This window comes from Melospiza georgiana, chromosome Z (assembly GCF_028018845.1).
Source record: "Melospiza georgiana isolate bMelGeo1 chromosome Z, bMelGeo1.pri, whole genome shotgun sequence".
NCBI classification, from domain to species: domain Eukaryota; kingdom Metazoa; phylum Chordata; class Aves; order Passeriformes; family Passerellidae; genus Melospiza; species Melospiza georgiana.
This window is the reverse complement of record NC_080465.1, coordinates 65017223-65039963: the sequence shown is the minus strand read 5'-3', so window position 1 is coordinate 65039963 and position 22741 is coordinate 65017223. Positions and strand designations below refer to the sequence as shown.

Genomic DNA, 22741 nt, shown 5'->3' with positions numbered 1-22741 from the left:
TGTGTGTGTGCTTTTTAATGAATGAATGTTTAAAATGTAGGGAAAATTGTATTTTTGTCAGTTCTGTGAACAGTTCTTTCCTTGCAAAGATGAGCTTTTAAGACTCACTGATGTTAGGTTTACAAAAGTGCCATTTGTGATACTCTCTGAAATGGAGGAACAAATAGGTAAAAAGTCTTGCAACCACATCTTGTGCTACAGACTGTCCAGAGAAGCCCAGTGCATGGGGACAGGCTTCTTGAAAATTCAGGAAACTCCAGGAATGGGCCAGCTCACAGAGCAGAGCTTGTTGTTGTTCAGGAGACCAGGTAAAATCATTCTTCTGCTGGGTCACGTATCTTGCAGTCTGATTGTAATATGGAATAGGTATCCTTCAAAAACGCAAAGATGAAAGAGAAATTATTAAAACAGAAGGCTGCACTTGCTAGTGTGATATTTAGAAGAGTTCTAGTATCTGTTAGTCTTGAGGAGTAATTAGAAAGATTTGTGTTTTCCAGGAGACCAGAACTTTGTGAATGTTTGTGACAATGGGAGTCAGAGCTGGGAAATGGTGATGATAGGTAAAAAGGACTAGAAAAGATTAAAAAATAATTGGATGCCTTTATTTCAGGAAAAAGTGTAAGGAACTTAGAAGGTATAAAATAATTCAGAAAAACAGAATTTCCTTTTTGTACTATTGTGTTCTCTGTAATTTTTTTAATGTCTTATTTGGTTCTACCAGTTTTCCATGAAGTTTCTTTAGAAGCAAGACTAGAATTATTTCCTTGTGCTTTTATTTTCTTGGTCTTCTTTTAGATTCTTAGCAGGGATTTCTAGTTGTAGACACTGTAAAGGAATACAGGTTCCTAAATTTGTGTCTTCTTGAGTACTATTTTCAAACTTAACACTTGCAAAAATATTGAAAGTGATCTTCTTTTATAGGAGATGTTGATGCTATAGGAGATGTTGATGATGGGCATTGATTAAAGGTGTTGATATTTGACTGGCTGGATTGGGATGGACAGACACCCTTCCTCAACAAATCTAAGTTAAAGCCCTCTTGAGGAGTTTGGCAAGTCTCTGACCAAAGATTCTTTTCCCTGCTTTGTCAGATGGGCCCCATTGCCCTCAGGAAGCCAGGGCATGGGAAAAGGGCTGAGTAACCTAAGTCCTGACTATGGCACCATGGTTTCAATAATTTTTTGCCCCTCCAGGGTCATCTGGCCCTTTCATAATAATATAATTTCATAATCTGTGAGCCCATAAAGAAAATGCACATTATCATTGTGGTTTCAGATTGCTCAGGCATAGCTAAGAATAGGCCTTTGAAATGTGAGGAAGTGTGTCAAAGCTTATCCTCACAGTTGTGCTATAAGCCATTAGCAACAAGAATAAAGCATATTGTTAATTTAAACAAGTTTAGAAAACCAGGATAGCAGTGTCATCTTTCAAACTGATTTTTCACTCTTCTTTTCCTCTTCTGTTTTATTAGATTTTAAAGTGAAAGATAACATGTATCTTTCTGAAATTCCTTGCTGTCAAATGCTGTATTATAGCTTTTGCTAAACATAGGTACTTGTTTCAGCTTTTGTGAAGTCACATTACCTTTAATTCTTCTCTCTTACTGAAGCTGCAACGATTAGAAGGTTAAAATTAAAATTGGAAGCAATAAACCTCTCCATAAAACATCTTTAATCTTACAGATCGAACTATCCTTAGATCTTTAGGCTTATATAATACTGAAAATTCCACTGATGCTTTGAGCCATGGAAAGCTGGTATTTTTACACAATTCCTTGTAAACAGTAAGTCTATATATATATACACCCTTGTTGTTTTTAGAGCAACTCCTTACTGGAAACCTAGAGAAACTCTGAGATTTAATGAAATGTAATGAGTAACAGCGTATATAAATGGCTAAAGGATTTATTCACAACAAACAGCCATTCTTTTCTTCAGAATTATAAATTTTTATTTATGTAATAATAATAATAATAAAAATTACCAGAAAAGTGCAAATATCCCCTTTGCCATTATCTGAGCATCCTGAGCCATTTACAGTATAAACACCACCTGCTCATGGTGCAGAATTGGTGTGTGTGTGCCGTGCTTATAGACAATATTGCCCTTTGTTGTAAACCAAGGAATTCATCTGTAAAATGCAAGATTTTTTGACAAACTCTGCAGTAAAGATTGATCAGAGGCTGATATATAAAATATTTTTCATCTATTTCATACAAACTGTGAATAAGATATAGTTATGAGAAGTAGTTAGAATCCTAAGTCTTAAAATATCATGTCATAGATACATGAATTCACAGGAAATTATGCTGTAAAGATTATGAAGATTATGTTCAGGGAACACCAGGTGATTATGAATAAAATCTAAGTAAATTCCTCCAAGTTGCCTCTTCTATTATGAATTGCTGAGTAACTCTAATTACAAATTAGTGAACTACTGGCATCCTCTCCCAGTGGTATTCATCAAGTAGATGCACCCATCATGCTTATCACATTTCTAGTAGTGATTGGCAGGGTTCTTCAAAAAGGTCTGAAGAAAAGTTTGTGTTAGTTACACAAATACATATTGGGAAAGGATTATTCTCCACACAAATGCATAGAAACTTGGTCTCTTAACCAGATTATATCCAGAGTGCTACTTAACAGCCTAGAAAAGATTTATTTAGAAAAAAGGAATTTCTAGAAATACTTCTAGAAATTATTCTTCTTTCACAATAATTAATAGCAAAAAAATTGGAGGTCAGGATGCTATCCAGTAACAAAACATATTAACTAAATAGCTATAATTTCATAGGAAAACAGTAGAATAGGACTAATTTACTGTTAGTAAACTAGTAAAAAGTTATCTAAATGAGTAACTTTCATCATCATATTCTAGCTCATCTTCCTCATCATCCTCCAAAAGTCCATATTTAAATTTGTGATAAATTGTGCCATCCTTGCCCATATATACAATGTCATCTTCATCATCATCATCTTCATAATCTCTGTCTCTGTATTCAATCACTTGATCCTCATGGTAACTGGGATTCTTGTGATAGTTGCTCGCAGAGGAAGGAAAGGTTTTGGAGTGATTTGTCAGCTTCTCATATCGTCCTTTATTGACAGGCTGAGTTTTGGTTCGTGCCTTTCTCCAGATGAATACAATGGCTCCAATGATAAGCAGAAGCAAAATGCAAGTGATAACAAATAAAATAGTTTTGCTTTTTTGTCCAGGTGGTAGAGTTGTCAGTAATACGCAGTCATCTACAACAGCAAATAAAAACAAAAGAACAACAAAAAAAAGGGTGAAATGAGCTTGCATTTGTGTGTGTGTGTCTTAAAAGTCTGGTACAGTGTGTCTGGTGCAGTAATAGCAGTCAACAAAACACCTAGCTTTTCTGGTATCACTGATAGTTTTGGTGTTCTTATGCAGCAAGTATGTCAATAAGGTTGATGGGCTATCTGTTGTTTAGTATTTTCTAAATGCAATGAGATTCAGATGTATCTTCACTGAAGTAAGCTAATTCATAAACCAGTAAGTTTATGAAATGCCAGGCCATTTAACATAGTAGTTGAGAGTGTGAGAAGTTGCCATCTCCAACACCAGACATAATGGTTGTTATTTGAGTAAAACCTTCCCGATTTTTGATGAAGCAGTAGGAACACACTGTTTATCAATAGCACATTTTTACTCTAGTCCAGTTTTCAAGCAGCATAATGTCAGCAAAATCAACCATAAAACACTTAGCACTATTCCTGCTTTTCAGTGTGGTCCTACCTTGTGTTTCACTGCAGTCACAGCACTCTGGGGTTTCTGCTGGGTCAGTGTTGCTGCAGCAGGGCAGGCAGCGGCTTTCCTCCAGGAAGAGCTGCATGCTGGCTGGACAGACTGTGCAGTTGAGAGGACCAGGTCCCTTGCACTCAACGCATGAGCTGTCACATCTCTCACACTTGGGTTCGCTCTCCTTTAAACACAGAACACAAGCAAGGCACCTCCAATTTTGTGTGATTTGTACCTGACCTGGCAGTTCTGTCCTATCATTGACCATTGTGGTTGTCATCTCTAGGCACCATGAGTGTCAATATGAAGATACAATACCAAATTCAAAATTTCCTGTTTTCTGATTTCTCAGTGATCTGCTTGTGGGATGTAAAGTGTTGTAAAAGCTTAGAGATCTCACCTAGCTAAGCAGGGTGTTAAAATTTACTCATTCTTTTAAGCTTTTTGTGCCAAAAAAGTAAGTGATGTGGAAGAAGCAATATGAAATATTCTGGGTAAAAGCTGAGAGTATGAATTTTCTCTTTACCCAGAAGAAGCAGAAGTAAGGATTAAAGGTGGTTGGAAATTTTTTAGCAAAACTGATTACTCTTAAATTATGTGGCTTTTTTTTCTTATGGAAACAGCTTAGATTCAAATACTCTTCCTAAAGTCCAGGCTTCTGGGCACCTCTGTTTACAGAGACTACCAGCGGTCAGTGTGATCACCCCTGCCTTGCAGAACACTCTGAAGTCAGTGGTTTCAGTATTTGCAATGCTCACAGTTCCTGGCCATGGCACATCTTCACTGTGAACATCTGGAGACTCCAATAAACTTTCACCACATTTGCAGTTAGGATTGCAAGGCTGTTTATCCTGGATGGAAGAACCTGTGCAAGATTGCAGGATCATAGCTGCTGTTAATTTCTTAGAGTCAAAGCTCTTGCAAAGACCTGCACGCCTGTGTGGTCCCCAGCCCCAAATAAGGCTGTTTTCTCAGATCAGTGCTATGAAGTAGGACTGTCAAGAAGATATTATAGGACAGAGACTCCAGGGTTTGTAGCATCCCAGGCATGCCTTGCTGCTATATTCTTGAATAAATATCTGTAGAAGGCAATTGGTGTGGAAATCGGGAAGGTGGAATGCCCAGGCTTATGGTGCAGACCCAAACCTTATCCTATTCAATTAAATATACAGCTGTGTTAATTTCAGCCTATCCTTCTACTAGAGCTTTCGGCCAGAAAAACTGTCAATCAAAAATGCAGAAGGATTTCTTACAGAAAAAGCATCAGAAATCCAAGAGGAAATCTGTTATATTGGAAGAAAAAAACACTGTATCATTAATAGAACTGATTTGTTCATGTGGTTTTGATATCATTGTTGACTATAAGGAAACCCCAGAAAGAGAAACAAGGCTTCCTCTGCTAAAAGAAGAAAAAAGTAAGCATACTTAAAGATAGGCACCATTAAAAACTCATAGAAGAGCCATTTTTGTATTTTGTACAAAAATCCTTGAAGTAGCTACCTTCTGTCCTGGAGTCTCCTGGACTTTGTATTCACCTACAAAACAGTCTGAGTTGCACATTCCATTTAATAAACTGTAGCTCCATACACAAGATGTGCAGCTGAGTGCTCCCTTCCCTAGACAGGCAAACAAAACAGCAATATTACAACAGGAAATGTCAGTTAACTTCCTTTAAAAATTATACTGACCACTGCTATGAAGCAAAAGTATGTTTGTCAGTTGGTATTATAAAAAGCTTGTGCCTAGTCCTGGGGTTTTATGTGCAAACAAAATTTATTTCTTAAGTGTTTTGATAGTCATGAAAAGATGATTTCACAATCAGTTGTGCAGGGAACCTTTGATATATTCAGGAAAATAAATTAGATCAGAGCACTGAGGTAAAATGTGGAGAACTTTCTCCAAATTCTGTCCTTCACAAAATGCATACTTATTTGCCCTGTTAACTATTTTCAGACAACCATGAATTAAGCGATGTTTATATTTGAATAGAAAAATAACTTGTTTAGTTGCATAAGAAATAAACCATTTTTCACTAGGTACAGCCAGAGGACCATATGCACCTTGTGTGTCAAAGACTCTTTTTAAAGACAGATGCTGCATGCAGTATTTCTGTGAAACACTGAGGGGATGGGTTTGTCCTAAGTGTCAAGATGCATCCATCCATTTCCCTGCACACAGACATTTTCTGCCATTGTCTGAAAGGAAGAAAATGAAAATGCAAGGAACTGACATCAGCAGACATTAAACTGCTGAAGAAAGTAACCTTCTATAACACAGAGGACTTCCTAAATTACTGTGCAATGCATGATTTTCCTTACTGCTCTTGACAAAGAGACACCATGCTCTTTGCTGATATACCAGCAATGCAGATGCATTTCAGACTGGCTTGTGTTTTATAATTCTGTCTTTTTAATGATGATAAAAATTCTGTCCTGTAGTATTTATGCCAAATAATGTGAAAAACACAGGAGGTGGTCTGTAAATTAAAATGCCTATCTTTTTTTGTTGCAAGTCAAAACAAACATATTTCTGCTAATTTTCATAATATTTTTACACAATTAGGTTGTAAACATTCTTGAATGTGGCTTCATTCTAAGTGCTTCATATATAATTTTGTTGCAATCAGCTATTTGTACTATCCAGTATATCCACTATCCAAAACAGTTTGTGTGTTACAATGCATGCTCTTCTAAGCTGCAGCATGGAACCCATTAGCTATAATCTTGTGTTGTTCAGGTAAAAAAGGACACCAAATGGGTCCAAGAGGATTAATGGTTTTTGTTTCAGAAGTGGTTTAATAAGGAAAATTGAGAAACTAAAACCACTGTCTCACAGAGCAAAATAGACAGTCTCTGAAAATTAACTTTGTGAAATACATAACTATATTAAAAGCAACAAACGTCACTGTGCTTTTGATTTCCATTTTCCTTTCAATCTAGAGATGTGCTTTATGGGTCCTTACTCTTCCCATTGTAGACTGTAAAGATGTGTAGTTGGAATTAAGTTCCTTGGCTTTCATGGAGTAACAGACAGTAGGGCAGCTCAAGGAGTGAGATATTTTTCAGTCATTCCTAATATTCATGTGAAAAATGGGGTCCATCTCGGTAAGCCCATTTTTTTATGATGAACATTTTTATGAGAGGCCTGGCTGATGGTAAATTCATTACCGTTCTCCATTTTTTCCATTCACTGACTTGGCAACATGTGACTTGGTCCTAACCCTCCCTGTTAAGTGGCTGTCTCTCTGTTTGTGCTCTCTGCTGGAAGCAGTTCTGAAGAAAGCTTGGCAGGAATTCATATACTTGGTTTCACCTCAATTATCAATGCAGTAGATGTGAATCAATGGAGCATGTGTGCAACAAGCCACCAAGAGACAGGAAAAGCTCAGCAGCCCCTGGGAGAGGTCTACATCACCCACTGTGGGTGATGGACACCCAGAGTCATGGACAGGTTGGTAGCACTATATATATGGTTAGTATCTTTGTGAAGTGTTCCCAGATCATGGAGCTGAGATTCCAGGTGTTTTGATAACCCCTTTTTTTTGCTCAAAGCAGAACATATACTTTTACCGTCACAAGTTAAACAGGAAGAGTGGCATCTCTCACAGATGTTGTTGTCCTTGTTGCCATAGTAGTACTGAGGACAAGAGCTAACACATTCGTTCGTGGCGTGCAGCAGGTAGAAATACGTATTACAGGAAAGACAGTCTGTGGCTCGAGGCCCCGTACACTCCTTACAACTCTTGTGGCACCTCTCACATGATCCAGTGGAATTTTGTGCAAAATACCTGCGATAGATCAGATAGGCATAAAGGCCAGCAGTGATAGAAAAACCAACATTTTTTTTAATCCTTAGCTTTTTATCGTGATTACATCCATGTATAAAAATCATACTAAAATGAACACAGGTGTTTGTAATCTCAATGGAAATTGAATTAATTTCATTCCCTTCGGCCATTGGAATTCAGCTACAAAGCATGACTCTGTATAGTTTTTACAGCAAAAATTTCTAAAATCTGAGTTGAATTGAGATACAAAGTATTGGAAGTAGAGAAGGTGTGTGTGATTTTGCTGAGATATGGTCATTAGAGTTTTCCAGTTTAATGGGAGGGACAGCCAGTGTGATCCATTAAACTCTAGTTTTAATTTAAATGGACCTGAAAGAGAAATCATAGGTTAACATTCTAAATTTGAATTTCTCAAAACTGAATTTCCCAAAACACTGAATTCACATTTTGAACTGAAATGGATTAATTATAAAGCTTCTCTCTAGAATTATGAGTGCTCAGTTCAAAGACGTTTTAATGGTTTTTGTTATCACCCACTGTAAGCATTAACTCAACACAAAAAACAATATAACCTTATCCAAACTTCTCCTCGTTAAATGGAGGCCAGAGTTGTGCTTGGAGGTTCTTCTGCCTGTGCTCAGGCAGACTGACCTATAACTTGGTATATTTGTTCTGTTTCACACCATACTGTACAGAAATAGCCAAGAGCATATTCTGAGCATGTCCACACCGCATCTAAGCAGTCCCCATCTGGGCACCAATTTTGGAGTTTTCTACAGGGAAAGGAGGTTTTCCACCATTAGAGTACTGTGATAATACAAGAAATTTTCTCCTGAAAACAAAACTCAGTTCTATTTCAGACTGACATGGAATGCTCTGATTTCTCAAAGCTCTCTCTGTGATGCAGCTCTTAGCACAAGATCTTGGGCCTTACCCTGCTGGACAATGGGTTACACATCCTTTTCCTTGTCTGTACCAACCCAGTTTGCAGGAAAGGCACTGTGAGCTGTGTTTCCCAGTGCAAGTGTCACAGGTGCTGTGGCATGCAGAACATTGCCTCTCTGTGCTGTCAGCATAATATCCATCTGGGCATGTTTCAACACAGGTTCTGTCTGCAGAGACAACAATGCAAAGTAGCACATTATTCAGTATTTGCTACTATAAAACATCTCGTGCAGCTGTATTAGAGCAAACAGCCTGAGGTGCTGATAGATAATGTATCAGAACAAGAAAACCCAGTGTTGGGGAACAGTAATTACTTTTTGATTCTTGTAAATTCTTTAGTCCTCATTTCTTTGTTTAATGCATATTGGCAAGCTCTTCAAGATAGGCAAATTTTTATCTTTGTGAAAAATAAAGTAGCATAATAATGAACAGCAGATGTGATTTCCTTTGTATAATCAAAAGTAGTAAGGCAGTTTTTTATCTGCATTGCTGTTTTCCATATATTTCACTTTAAGCATCAATCTAATTTCATTCTGTGTAGATGATGAATCTGATGGTAAATTTGAGATTTAATGACATCTGTTTACTGAACTTTACCCTTGTCTGTGGCTTCTACATTATGTTACCGAATTAAGTGTCTTTAATGCTGAAAGCCAGATAAGTCCCACTTTTTTCAGTTGTAGTAGGAAGCCTGAATGAGAAGTTAGTAGTGTTGGAATTAGCTGCAAGTGCATAAAGCTAATAAAGTAGTAGATTACAAGCTGCTTGTGCTTGCTACATATTTGTCTTGATAATTTTGCTGTTTGGGTTGCAATTGGGCAAAGGAACTTTCAGGTTCAGGGTTTTTTCATTTTATTCTCAGTTCCAATATCTGCATTTGTCCATCAACTTTACCATTTGTAATGGTGCACAACAGCAGAGTGTGTAGATAAAAAGGTAAGTCTGATGCCAGGTCTCAGAAATAAAGGGATGTAAAATCTGCTTTAGAATTAGACTAAAAAAGCTTAGATTCACTTTTAATTTACACTGGTTTTTAGCTCTTTCTTGCATGAAGAATTATTTAATATTTTTTTTTCTGTTACATTTTTCTCCCAATGATTTTCTAAAATTTTTGTTTGCTTTTAGAAGAATATATAGAGAAGAAATGTTTTATTATGGGGATTTTAGAATTCTTTTCCTGTTTGTTTCTGAGACTGTACAGTCTTAAACCTACTCTGACCTCCAAAGTTAGGAAAGTAATTTTGCATCTTAGCCACCCATTAGATGCTGTCTTAGTGATCCCTTTTAACAGTTGGTTAAGTATTCCTTTGCTCATCAGATTGCTGCAGGGATTAAAGAAGCCAACATGAAAATGTGCACGTTTTATAGATACATTAACAGCAGCAACAACAACAACAAACCTAAGGATAGCTCTCTTAAGTCTTCGTAGGAAACAATAGAAGAGTACATAACAACTAAGTGAAACATCCATGTTTTGTTCAGTCATGGTGTTTGCTGCTATTTAGAAATCCTGCATTAGTCCTGTGAGCCCCAGCAAGCCCTGCTTCACAAAGTTTCCACATAGCCCTGCTGAAGAAATTATCTCTGCACAATTTAACGACTTGTCATGTCCTCCTTACAGTATTTATATTGGTTGATGCAGACAAATGCTTTGCAAATATGACAAAAACTTGTCTATTCCATGCTTTCTGTGTAGAGTGAAATCTAGAGAGAGTAGAGAGATACTTACTGAGAAGATACCGGTTATTTGCACAGCTAAGACACTGGTGTTCAGTAGGTCCTGAGCAGTGGAAGCATTTCTTGTGGCAAGATTTGCAGGTCTGAATTTCCTCAAGGTAGTACTCAGTGGGAGGACAGTATCCAGATAACATACAGTGCCCATCATGGTTCAATATCCACCCATTTCTGCAAGTTAGGCAGGTGGTGGAAGAGGAACAAGTCTGGCATGTCCTGTTGCATGCTGAAAAGGACAAACAGTAGGAATTTCACCTTTTCTGAATTTATCTCAGAGTGTTATTACAGTTTTAATTTTTGAAGGAACAGCTCTCTTCTCAGGATGAAAGCCTGTGGGAAGTAATCTTCAATCTTATGCAAGGAGCTCCTTAGGTTTGCTTTTGCATCAACACTGCTTTTCACTGCAACAGTGAATAGTGTCTCCAGCAATTCTCAGTGGTTCTGTAGCCATTCTCTGCATTTTACCACAATGGTTGCCTTGAATAATAAACATAAGTATCCTGGCTACCTCCCTCTCCGCTTTCTTTAATTTTTGCTAATCTACAATAAGCCAGATTCTTTTTCTGCCTTAGCTGTCCTCTTCAACTCCAAGACACTGGTAACAACATTAGCTGTCACATGCAGGCCCTTAGGGGGTGACCCTTAAATAGACCCACTTGTATCTCAGTACTCTTCTGGGGAAAACAACAGTTGCCAACCTTGGCAGTCTTTGGTGGCTTCTTCATAGTAACTCCCCTCAGGGCACTCTTTAAAACACATGCCATTGTAGAGGTAAAATACGCTGTAAGTGCATGCTGTGCAGTCATCAGACTCTGGCCCATTGCAGTCCTTGCAGTCGGCATGGCAGGGAAAGCAGTGCTTGTCTTCAGGGTAGAAGCGTGAAGGGCATTCCTGTACACACTTCCCGTCGTGCAGGAAAAACTCATCCATACACTCTGCAGGGGACAGCAGAACATCGGTAAGCAAGTGGGCAGCAAATTCTGACCTAAGTGCCAGAGAAGGTGGGTGCAAGGAAACGTTACAGTCTGGATTGTATGTCATCACAGAAGTCATCAGAACACCTTGAGAAGGTAGGACCTCCTTTTTCAAATCTTTCTCCACCAAAAGACCTATATTGGCCCAACCCTCAAATGGTGTCTTCTGTGTTACAGCAAGGAACTCTGAAAAAAAGTCACTTGCTCAGCTTTCGTGATACTAACCAAACCATTTGACACTAATACGGCCTTTTTCTGACATTTTTCTGCATTATGAACTTCCTGCAAAATCAGGAATGTACATATCTGAAGTTTTGTTTCATTTATTATTGAAATATGAGTTTACCTAGAGTGTATTGACCTAAAGGGTTGTCTTTGCCTAGAGCTGTGAATAAGTTGTTTTTTTTATTGTGAGTATTGGGTTTAATATGGTTGTTTATGGTTTGGTTTGTTGATTGTTGGTTTTTTATTTCATCCATGTTTATGTTTCTAGAATGGCTTGCTCAATATTAACCATCCTTAATATTTTGGGGGGGGTGGGGTGAGGGGTAATTTTGGAGGGTGGGTTGCATTTAGCCACACCTGGGTACCAAAGATTTTTCTAATACCTTTCTTTCCAGAGGTTTCTTTCTCTAACAGGAGTGGTCATTTGCAAAAATGGAAAAGAGATGTGAAGTTCAACTATGCTAGGAAAGAAACATTCTGTATTTCACATTGGTGCACATATCCGAGTTTTCAACTTTGGATACATTAGATCAAAAATAAAATCAAACTAGCCGGTGTCTCTGAAGAACCGCAGGACCAGGCAAAGCAATGTGAAATCTTTACAGATCGTTACTGTACATTTAGTCTCATCATGATCTGTTTTAGAGATTAACAATGATATGCACATCACTTTTTTTTTCTTTGCGCATTACTGAATTTGGATTTGGTTTTCTGTCTCTCTTCAGACAGATCCAGGTGGATTTTATTCTACACAACAGCAGTTCTTTGTAATACCTGTGCATATTTCATTGTGAATACATTCCTGACACATTTCAGGGCAATGTTTGCAGATTCCTTCAGAGGGAAAATGCTTCTCTGAACAAGTAGATTTACATTCCCAGTGCTCCAGAAGCAAAGGACTTTTACAGGACAGGCATTGGGTGGCACTTCCTATGCATGTCTTACAGGATCCACTGCATTCCTTGCAAGTTTCAGAATCATTAAAATATCCCCTATGGAATGAAAAAAGCACAAAACAAACTGTTGGTCACTCCAGGCTATGAGAATTACAACTCTAAATGAGACTCTCACAGCACATACACTTTGCTAGATCGAACAGGTTTCTCACACAATTTTTTCTTGTCTTCCACCTAACTTCCCCTGTGTCTGAAAGCAGAAAGTATACATGGTTAGTGTTTTAGTGCTATGTGAAGGCTTTCCTTTCTTCTTGTACCTGCTGTCTAAGTGATGTTGAACTATTTGGTCTTAATTTCCCCCTTATATGAGATAGAAAGATATATAACATTTGGGAAAACATGCAGTCTCTAGTCTTGTGCAACTGACCTGCAATACTGATATCAAGGAAAGAGAGAAAAGAGTAACCTCGTTGGCTCTAGAGAGGAGAAAGAGAAGAGACAACTCTGGAAATGTGAAGGGTAGGAAGAATGAGGGCAGGGATTGAAAATAAAGAAAAGCAGGATATTGGCATAACACCTTGCCTTAGTGACAGTAGGCTAGAGATGGCAAAGAGGGAGTACATTTTGCTGGTATCTGTGGTGTGAGAGCAAATATGGAGAGCCGCTGCTGGGAGTACTAGTCATAAATACAGAAAAAAATCTGCACCTCTGCTTCAGGTAAAGATGCATAGAGGACATGTTGAATTCACTCTGTCTACACTCTCAGAATGAAATTGTTGAAAGGTTGAAGGATGGGTAAGTCGACATTTTGAGATGGTTGCTAATCCACAGAGCCATTGATGAAAACTAAATAAGAAGTTGAGACAGAAACTATTCCCACAATCTGTACTTTATATTAACAAATTTGTTACTTTTGATTGAAGAATGCTTCTCCTTCTGTTCTTTGACATGGTTTTTCCAAAGAAAGTCTGGGGAGATGCATTAGAAGCAATGTTAGAGAAAAGATAGGAGGAGCCATGCCTGTCACCTGTTCCCATATTTTTTATCTTCCAACTTTTTTCAAGGTTCTGTAACTACTTCTCACAGTCCTGCCCTCTTTTCTTGTTCAAATGTTGAGGACCTGGTTAGCTCAGTCTTTCAAAATTCCTCTGTCAGAAATTAATTGTGCAGTAAGTAAAATCTTTTTATCCCTTTTTTATCCCTTAAAAACGTGTCCCCAAACCCAAGCCAACCCCCTTAATAAATAGTCTCATTTTTTGTTCCAGTGGAGAGTAGTTGTGTCTCAAGAACTTTACCTCAGAGTCTGAAACTGGAGTTTAAACCCTGTGAATTTTGCTCATTGCTGGGAAACTATTATTTACAGTCTTGAATTAGGGGAAAAAAAGTGGGATAATAACATCTGAAATTACTACTATATAAAGTTTTAATTTTGTTATGCTGACTCTAGGTGGGATAACTGGGAAACTAGTACTGACAAGAGACATTGATGTCAAAACACAATTAATGGTTGTATGCCTCAGTTTCTAATATTAAAAATTGTTTCTGAAGTAGAGTTGGCTTCATTGCAATTATCTTGCACTCACTGTGATTTTTCATGAAGAAAACCTGTTCCACTGGCCCTCATTGACATATTCAGCAAAATTACCAGGAAGGCAGTGGCAGAGACTGCAGGAAAAGTGTGAGCTTCACAGTTTTCTGAAGAAAAAGGGTTAACCAAGCAAGACTTTTTTTCTGCATAGCATTGGTTTTATGTATATATATATAAGATTAATGCTGATTTAAAAAAAAAAAAACATAGAAAAAAGAGTACCTGAACTTCTCATGTGCCTGATCTAATATCTATTGCAGTCAAATGGGAATATTTTTAAATTTCACACGTAAAAATATATAAAACTAAATATGAGCTAAAGACAGAAACACACATCATTAAGCACTGTATTTACATATCAGGACTCTAATATGTTCACTGTCTGAGTGTATATCTCTGCTATATAATACTTGGAGGAAGAAGGAGCAAACTGGAGGATGTCTAGAATTTTTATTATCGTTTGCCATGAAGTACCATGTTCCTATTAAAGTCCTTGAGAGCTGTTCCATCTTTCATAGGATTTAATGTCTTACCTTCACTTTTGATTTTTTTACTTTTGCTCTAACCAAAAGAAAATACTGTTTATTCAGGCAGTCTGAAAAACGACATTTGCCTTAATTTCTGGTAGCATGTGTTACATAAAGTTCTTCCTTGAAAGTTTAATAATGGATCTGAACTTTAAAGAGAACACAGAGAAAAGATCAGGGATAATATAAGAGGGGTTACTTACTCAGGGCACTCCTGTAAACATCTGCCTTTGTGGAGGAAGAGCGGCTGGTTCTGTTCAGCCTGACACTTCTGACAGTGCCACTGGTCAGAGCACACCTCACAGTCCTGCCCGCACTCCTCACACTTTCCGCTTGCAATGTTGCCAAAATATTTTGAAGGGCACAGAGAAACACATCTGTCACGGATAAGAAATTTTCCTGGCAGAAGAGCAACCCAGGGGGGTAAAGACATCAATTAGACATACATTTAAAAGATTTCTGCCTTGGATGGCTACAAAAAAAGCTTTCAGCTTCTCAAAATTCAACTTTGATTCTTAAAAGCATGAATAAAACATGCTTTCTTAAGATATTTCCCAGAATATTTTGCTCAGACCTCACTGACATCGACAGAAGGAATCATCAGGATTATCTAGGATGTCTTGCTGAAGAAATCCCTATTCAGTAATTCCTGCATAATATCTCACAAATTTTAATTGAAAGGAAAGAAAACAAATACCAACAATATTTTGACCCATATTGCTGTTGCCTGAATTCAATTGTTCATTGGCTGATTGCCTCTTAAGCTGTTAATGGACTTTGTAGTGACCACTGATAAAAACATTCTCTGGAAGCGTGTAGGATATGAAATACTATAGTCATTGCAAACTTATCCAAGGAAGCTGAAATGTTACCTTTCAGACATGAAGTACACACGTCAGCAGATTTCTCACAGGTCAAACACGAAGAGTCACAGGACAGCAATTTTCTATTTCCATCTGGCATGAAAGGGAAAAGAGTTCCTTTTTTTATCATCTGGTTTTCTTAATTTCTCCTCCCTTTAGAAGGGACATGTTGAAAATGCATCTTTGCCAATTTTTGGAGTTCACAAAGTTGAAGAACTTAATGATTGACTCCTCTCTTCTAAATGATAAGTTATGGGTTGTATTAAAGGAAAATATGAATGTTTTACTCATGTTCACTAAGGCATTGTTCTGGACTGCTCATAACAAATGAGAATAATAATAGTAATGTTGTTAATAGTTAACCCAATAATCTTAATTTCAATGTAGTGCTCCAAACCCAAATATGGATATGTTATACTAATAGATTGCAAACAGAAAGATCTAGAAAGAATGTACATTTGGGGACTTGGTTTAATTATGTACTTCTTGGACATTCTGAACGAAATTGTTATAGACCACCATTACCTTGTAACTTGAAAGTTCTGAGTCAGAAGGAGATAGAAATCATATAATCATAGAATATGTTGCTTTGGAAGGGACCATCAGTATCATCGATATCTAACTCCTGGCCCTGTGCAGGACACGTCATCAGCTGAGAGTGTTGTTCAAATGCTTCTTGAACTTTGTCAGACTTGGTGCTGTGTCCATTTCCCTGGAGAGCATGTTCCAGTACTCAATCACCCTCTGGATAAAAAATATTTCCTGGTGTCCAGTGTAAACCCACCCTGACTAAGCTTCATGCCTTTTTCTTGTGTCCTGTCACTGGTCACAAGACTGAAGAGTTCCATACCTGCTGCTCCACTTCTCCTTGTGAGAATATGAAAACCACAATGAAGTCTCCTCGACTTTAAGCTGAGCAAACCTAGATTACCTCGGTCTCTTCCTGTAAAGCTTTCCTTCCAGACCCTTACCATCCTCATGGCCCACCTTTGGATGTTTTCTAATAGCTTATTGTCTTTTTCATATTGTGGTGCCCAAATCTGCACACAGTCCTCAAACTGAGTCTGCATCAGTGTGGAGAAGAGCAGGACAATCCCCTTCTTGACCACTTGTCACTGCTGTGCTTAAAGCACACACTTGGCCCTGCTGGCTGCCAGGTCTCACTGTTCACTCACATTCAGCTTGCCATCAGTCTGAGTACCTCGGTCCCTTTCCACAGCACTTCTCTCCAGCCTCTTGTTCTGTACTCTGTATAAGAAGCTGGGGTTGCACTGTCCCATGGTGCTGAATCCAGCACTAGCCCAAATCAAAATTCATAGAGTTGGTGATTGGTTATCTCTCTAACTTATCAAGGTTTGAGAATAACACCTATTAAATAGTTCTCCCCAAACTTACTTCTGCCTGCTGTTTCCCTCCAAAAGGGGGCCCAATGAGTGTCAAGTGGAGTTCTTATGACTGTGGAAAAGCAAATTTTGATTACTGTTTGCAGAACCATCAGCTAAAATATGACAAGGACATTGGAGCATCATACCTAACAGAAAAAACTCTGCTGTGCAATATGACCATATACCCTACATACAGCTTTGTATTTTGATACCAGCAAATTACAACAATGGCTAAATGTAGGTCTAATGAAAAAATAGTTATGGACGAACAGACAACACACAGAATCTTCATGATTTTGCTGAAAATAGAAAATAGTGACAAAGCCAAAAGTTACTTGCAGGTTGAGCTGTGCACCTCATTTAACATACCCAGCTCATCCTGTCAGTTAAATATGTATGATTTTTGTAGGTTAATTGATGACAGTCACGATTAACCAAATGCAACATATCACAAAATTCTTTTGTTCTGCCTGTTATGGTAAGATTGTATAGAATACTGAAATTTTGAATGAAAACCATGGAAGCAAATGCTTCAAGTATAAAGACAAGGGAAGAGAGCAGGAAACTTAAATAAAGACCTTTCCCATAAGGTGAAATGATGGGCATTATACTAAGCAGATGAAAATTGTACCATAGTGTGCGTACATATGGTACACATATACAAAGTGTGTATATGTGTACCACACTGTTAGCATTCAAAAACACATAATCACATAAGTGATTATATGTGGTGCTTTTTATTAAGAGCTCTGGGAATCGGGGTAGTTTTTCCACCCAAATCTGATTCCAACTACACATCCAAGATGATCATCTTTTTGTACTCTATCATTATATAACTTTCATGTTAACTATTAAACTTATATTGTTCTATTATATACATAAATTGTTCTATTATATACATAAATTTCAGCTAAACATAGCCCCCCTTTAGATTTCCAACATAGTTTCTCATTATTCTTCTTATAATTATATAATAATTATATTTAATTACTAAACAATCATCACATCTAACAATTATATCATTTATCATACTGCTTATGCAGGTGCAGTGATCTGAGAAAACACAAAGCCTAACTTTTTCAAAGACTATTTTTAACATTTCCCAGGGCTCCCCTATCAATACCACAGGGGAAGAAGTGACAATAATAGTAAAGATATGAATGAGAGAAGTTAGGTCCACATTCAGCATGACTGGGATTGTTCTATACCCATATGTAATAACCACATCTGACACTACCATTGGGTGAGAAGCCTCAAAAACTCATTAAAGTAAAAAAAGAGTCTTCATGTAATGATTGCAGCCAATCACAGTCTGGGTGCTTAACAGTAGGTCATTCAGCAAGGACATGGTTAGTCACTCTTTACCAGGACTACTTGTGAGTACTGCTTCTACAGGGTAATGAAAGCCTGTTGTGTTGTTACTCTTCCTGGCAACTTGTGCAATATAAAATTTCTCCAGATACAGCTGCATCTTTAAAAGTAAAGTGACAGAACTTTACACCAATCAGTAACAAGGGTATGCATGACTAGAGTCACTCAAGATGCACCTAAACACAGAGAAATAGTACAAAAGTAAGTTGAGAATGGGGGAAAAGGTAGGGAAGAGTCCATCATAACTGCTGGGATCAGCCAAGGGGCTGAACCGGTCTTCTCCCTCACAGTGATGCCTGTTGGGCAAGAATCCTGTTCTCTGCTGGTTTACTGGGGACTGCATCTTGTCTGTGGATTCCTTTGAACACATTTTTTTTCAGTCAGGCACTATCACCACAGCCTTTGAACCTTAAGCTGTCACAACTTTACCCGAATAAAGAGTGTTACTCCATAAACTGTCGGTGTGTGTCCTTCATGGGCACTAGCAATGGCTGGCAGTGGGTAACACAGTCCAAAAGAGGAAGATCTGCTGTGGGGTCTCCCTTACACTGCTGGTTTCCCTGACTGAGTCAGTGGAACCACCTTCCCACCCAGCAGGACTGCCCAGTGAAGGCTCCCCCCTGGGACACTGGCAGAGTGCACAAGGGTCTCACCTTTCCTGGGACGCTGACAGACAGATCAAACGCTAAGGGTCCAGTAAGTATTCCCACACTAACACTGACTCTTGCTAACAAAATTTCTACAGCTCTTTTCCCCCTGCTGAATACCTTTTCAAAAGCATTTTTACTTCTCTTATGCAAATAATCCTCAAATAGATAATTGCTTACTTTTTCGAGATTCACTGTCAAAGACTTTTTTGGAGACACCACTCCTTAGCTTCATGTTTTTCATTACTCATCAGTATTTAACAAAATATTAAGAAGTGTCATTAATGTTGACTACAAGAGCACAAAAAACACTCCAGAAAAGTTGGCTGCTTTAAGGTTTTCTATTATCCTAACTTTATTTTTACAGAGCTTCCCTCTTTTGTTGTTTCTGAGTGAGGATCAGGTGAAATTAAGCAGATAAGTTGTTAACTACTGCTGAAGAATATTTAAAGGAGCTCATTCTTTCTAAATGTTTGAAGCCTTTCAATGCAAAATAAAGATTTATTTTTGTGAACTAGTTTTAATTTCTTTTTATTTCTCTTTCCCTTTTGCACTATGTCCTCTTTTTTGTAATAGTTACTAGTTGCCACCAGAGGGGAATGTACACAAGCAATTAGGCTTCTGCAGACAACAGAAACAACATTTAACTTCCAGTCACATATAAGAATTTTAATTTCCCAATTTAAATATTGACAGAAGAAATTTGTAAAAATTATTTTTAAAAAAATTCTGCATAGGTAAAATGAGTCTTTCTTGTGACTGGTTTTCATTTACCAAAAAAACCTAAATAAAGCACACATTTAGAATAATATGAACTTCTTAAATGTAAATTTCCTTCACTTTAAATGTAAGATCTTTCCAGAGAATAACCTCATACAGCTGAAGAAATGGTAGTGCAACATGTACTTTCTCAGTCTTTGGACTGATTGCAAATGGAAAGGTTGAAAATTGCTGGGTTTAAGCTGTAGGGTTATATTTTCCTTTCCTGAGGAAAGAAAAGACCTGAGTGTTCAACAAAATGAATTATCTTTGGAGACATACTGAGTTGTTTTTATCCTTAAACTTATATTATTTAAAAAAAAAATTCAACATCCATTTTTTTTATTTTCAAAAGCAAAAGGCCTTTATTTAAACTTGGGTCAGAATCTGAGTCAAGACCATCTTTATTCTTGTGTCTTTCACAGAATGAGTAACATCTTTGGCCCAGCTAAGTCTCTGTTATTCTTTTATAGAATCTGAAAAACTGATCCTCATTATTTCTTGAGCTAAATTTTACTGCAGCTTTGAAGCTGCCACAGTGCTCTTGTCCATTCATTCTATTCAAGGGATTATAAAACTGGAAGTGTGCAGGAAGACTGTGAAATATTTTTTCCTTATTCTCTTTTCTCATTTGGGATCATGCATCATGAGTGAGAAAATGGTAGATTTTCTTGAAGTACCACTGTAAGATGTGACCCCAAAATTAATTAAGGAAAGAAAGAGTGAAATTTTATTTCCAATTAACACAATGTCCCCATATTTCCTTTTTTTTTTTTCTTCAGTCATGTTCCTTTGAACTCTCAACATTTTTTTCAATCTGCTGTTAGAGAAAAATTAAATAAGTTCTCAAAAATATTTAGGGTGAAAACCATGGGTTCATATGAAAACAAGTATGGTCCTCTTCACGTGCTCACCACTTGTTCTGGAAAATGTGAAGTTTATTAAAAAAAAAAAAAAAAGCTGAAACCCTCTACAAAGCCCAAGGCATGTGAGCAGAGATATGGCCATATATAAAGAAGTATGGCTTGACATACAAAAGCATTTATAATCCCTCCTTAATTTCATTCAGAACCACAATGGTGTTATAAGAGTTCTTTTTAGTTTCTCATTTCCTTTGTGATGTCCACCTCTCTCTCTCTCCCTGCTCTTTTAGAAAAGGGATCATTAGGCCAGGTAGTGCAATCAGGAAGTGTTCAAACCGGCAAAAGATGTTTTATTTCCTTCCATTTAAATCCTATGTATTCTTGCTTTTCTATGAGTAAAGAGGGGATTTAAAGCCTTGTATTTTAGTTGCTATCAAACTAGGTCTCTGTGTACATTTGTAATATTTGTAACTCCTAGATATTATTTTCTGAAAAGATTTGTATATTTACAATATATTTTGTTACTGGACCGTAGTACAACTACTCTAGTGAGGGATGCAGAAGAGAATGAAGTACTGTTTCTTACTGGTATGGTATTCCTTTTAGAAGGTGACCTGTCTAGCTTTTATGCTGTGTAGTAATACATGGTTTGAATGTGATCCAGTTGAAGTGTGGCTTAGTTTGTTAGATTTTATTTTTTGCATGGCACTGTTCTTGCAAAACTAATACAACCGTGAATAAAAAAAACCCAAAACAGTTTACATGTCTCCATGAGGTAATAGCAATTATATAAATATAGTAAAATATATTGAAAATTATAAACATATGTAATAAAATGCTCAACTTCTCCCATTGTGAAGACTTACATGAACTGTAAATTTAAAGAAATTATAGGAGTGCTGGGAAGTAAATGACACTCCCCAATAACCATTAGTTATCAATTTAGTTGTCTTGTAACAACTACATTATTTTACAAATAAATACCAGAATTTATTGGTATCAATAAAACATACAAACAAATAACCAGAATATGAAACTGTCATGCATAAGAACATATTTGATAATGGAACATTTTTGCTTGCTTCTAGCAACTTGAAAATTCACATTTGGGTGGTGATTAAAAGGGCTTCTACCTCTTCCCATGATGGTGCAATTCTGCACTTTAAATGACAAAACATTCTCATGTTTAAAGACTGTTATCCGTTCCCTCCTACTTCTGATTTCTCTCCTGTATTCTGCATAGCCCATTGCTTTTTTTTCCCTTCCCATATTCTGAAACCTTCATATGTATATATGCAGAACTACATTAAGGTCCTTTTACAGCCTTAATTATTGTTTTCTCACAACCAGTATATTTTTACTGATTTTATTTTGCTTTTTATTTAGTAAAGGAAAATACAACTGATTAATGGTGCTTGTGGGAGGTTGCTCTTATTATTGGGGATGGCACATAACAGTAAACTGCTGCTATTTATCTGCATGTGAAGAAACACACATTCCATCATTAGAAATTGATCCCATTCCGTACCTCTTTTTTCCCATTTTTAATTTTCATTACAATGTAGCATATTAAACCAAGGAATGACTGTTTTTAAGGGTGCAGTCCTTTAGTGACATGGCAAAACAAAGACCCCATCATAATTTGCAAAATATCTAATCCAGTTAAAAGGATTGGTAAATTAAGTTTATACTAGTGTGTTTCCTGGCTTCCACATTGATCATCTGGTACATGAGAGAAAGTATAGATATTTCAGGCTGGAAACCTAGAGTTCAGTTGTTGAGTTTTTTCCCTTTTTCCTTTTCTTGGCTTGCCCTGTGTTTTTAAAAGCCTGAGTAACAGACATAATGATGTTGCATTATTTCAGACCTGAATATGACCTTTCAGGGATTCAGCAGAATATACCAGTTTGCTCAGCAGAATATAGCAGCAAAGTAAATAGAAATTTAAATAGATTTTTTAATAGTTTTGGATGCTGAAGTGTTTGCTCATAAAAAAATTGTGAGATGGTCTATAATTTATCCTTGCATAAAAAAAATGGAAGTGAAACCTTGAACATGATAGAAAATAGAAGTGTATTCCACATTCACAATGATTTTAGCTCTAACCTAAATGGACTAGTCTCTCAACTTGCAAAAGCAGTCAGACCCTGACTTGTTTTCTCCATGGAAGGTACTGCCCTTTAAACTATGTTAGCCTTGTAACCAGCAAAACGTTTCCCAAAAGTCACATTGTTCCCATGGTATGTCAACATACTCACTAAACCCACAGTGGAACCCACTGAATTAATGTGGTTGGAAGGGCCAAAGAGAAATTGTTTCATTGTTTGTCATGCAATTCAAGGTCTGATACCTCAACTCTGAATTAGTACATTTCTGAAGAAAAAGAGTAAATGGAAGAGTAACATCGTAAAAGCT

The 22741-nt window shown here is 37.2% G+C and overlaps 1 protein-coding gene across 1 annotated transcript in view; it reads right to left on the bottom strand.

Moving 5' to 3' along the window:
• Nucleotides 1–66: 66 nt before the first annotated feature.
• The window catches only part of PCSK5 (proprotein convertase subtilisin/kexin type 5), a 229575-nt gene continuing 206900 nt past the window's right edge, over nucleotides 67–22741 (bottom strand). The window contains exons 28-37 of the mRNA XM_058043218.1: nucleotides 15311–15394; nucleotides 14642–14837; nucleotides 12202–12419; nucleotides 10927–11163; nucleotides 10224–10454; nucleotides 8484–8661; nucleotides 7332–7549; nucleotides 5263–5378; nucleotides 3760–3946; nucleotides 67–3245 (exon numbers count right to left, since the gene is read on the bottom strand). Coding sequence (XP_057899201.1) covers nucleotides 2842–3245; nucleotides 3760–3946; nucleotides 5263–5378; nucleotides 7332–7549; nucleotides 8484–8661; nucleotides 10224–10454; nucleotides 10927–11163; nucleotides 12202–12419; nucleotides 14642–14837; nucleotides 15311–15394 — 2069 coding nt within the window. The 3' untranslated portion in view covers nucleotides 67–2841. The remainder of the gene's footprint in view (nucleotides 3246–3759; nucleotides 3947–5262; nucleotides 5379–7331; nucleotides 7550–8483; nucleotides 8662–10223; nucleotides 10455–10926; nucleotides 11164–12201; nucleotides 12420–14641; nucleotides 14838–15310; nucleotides 15395–22741) is intronic.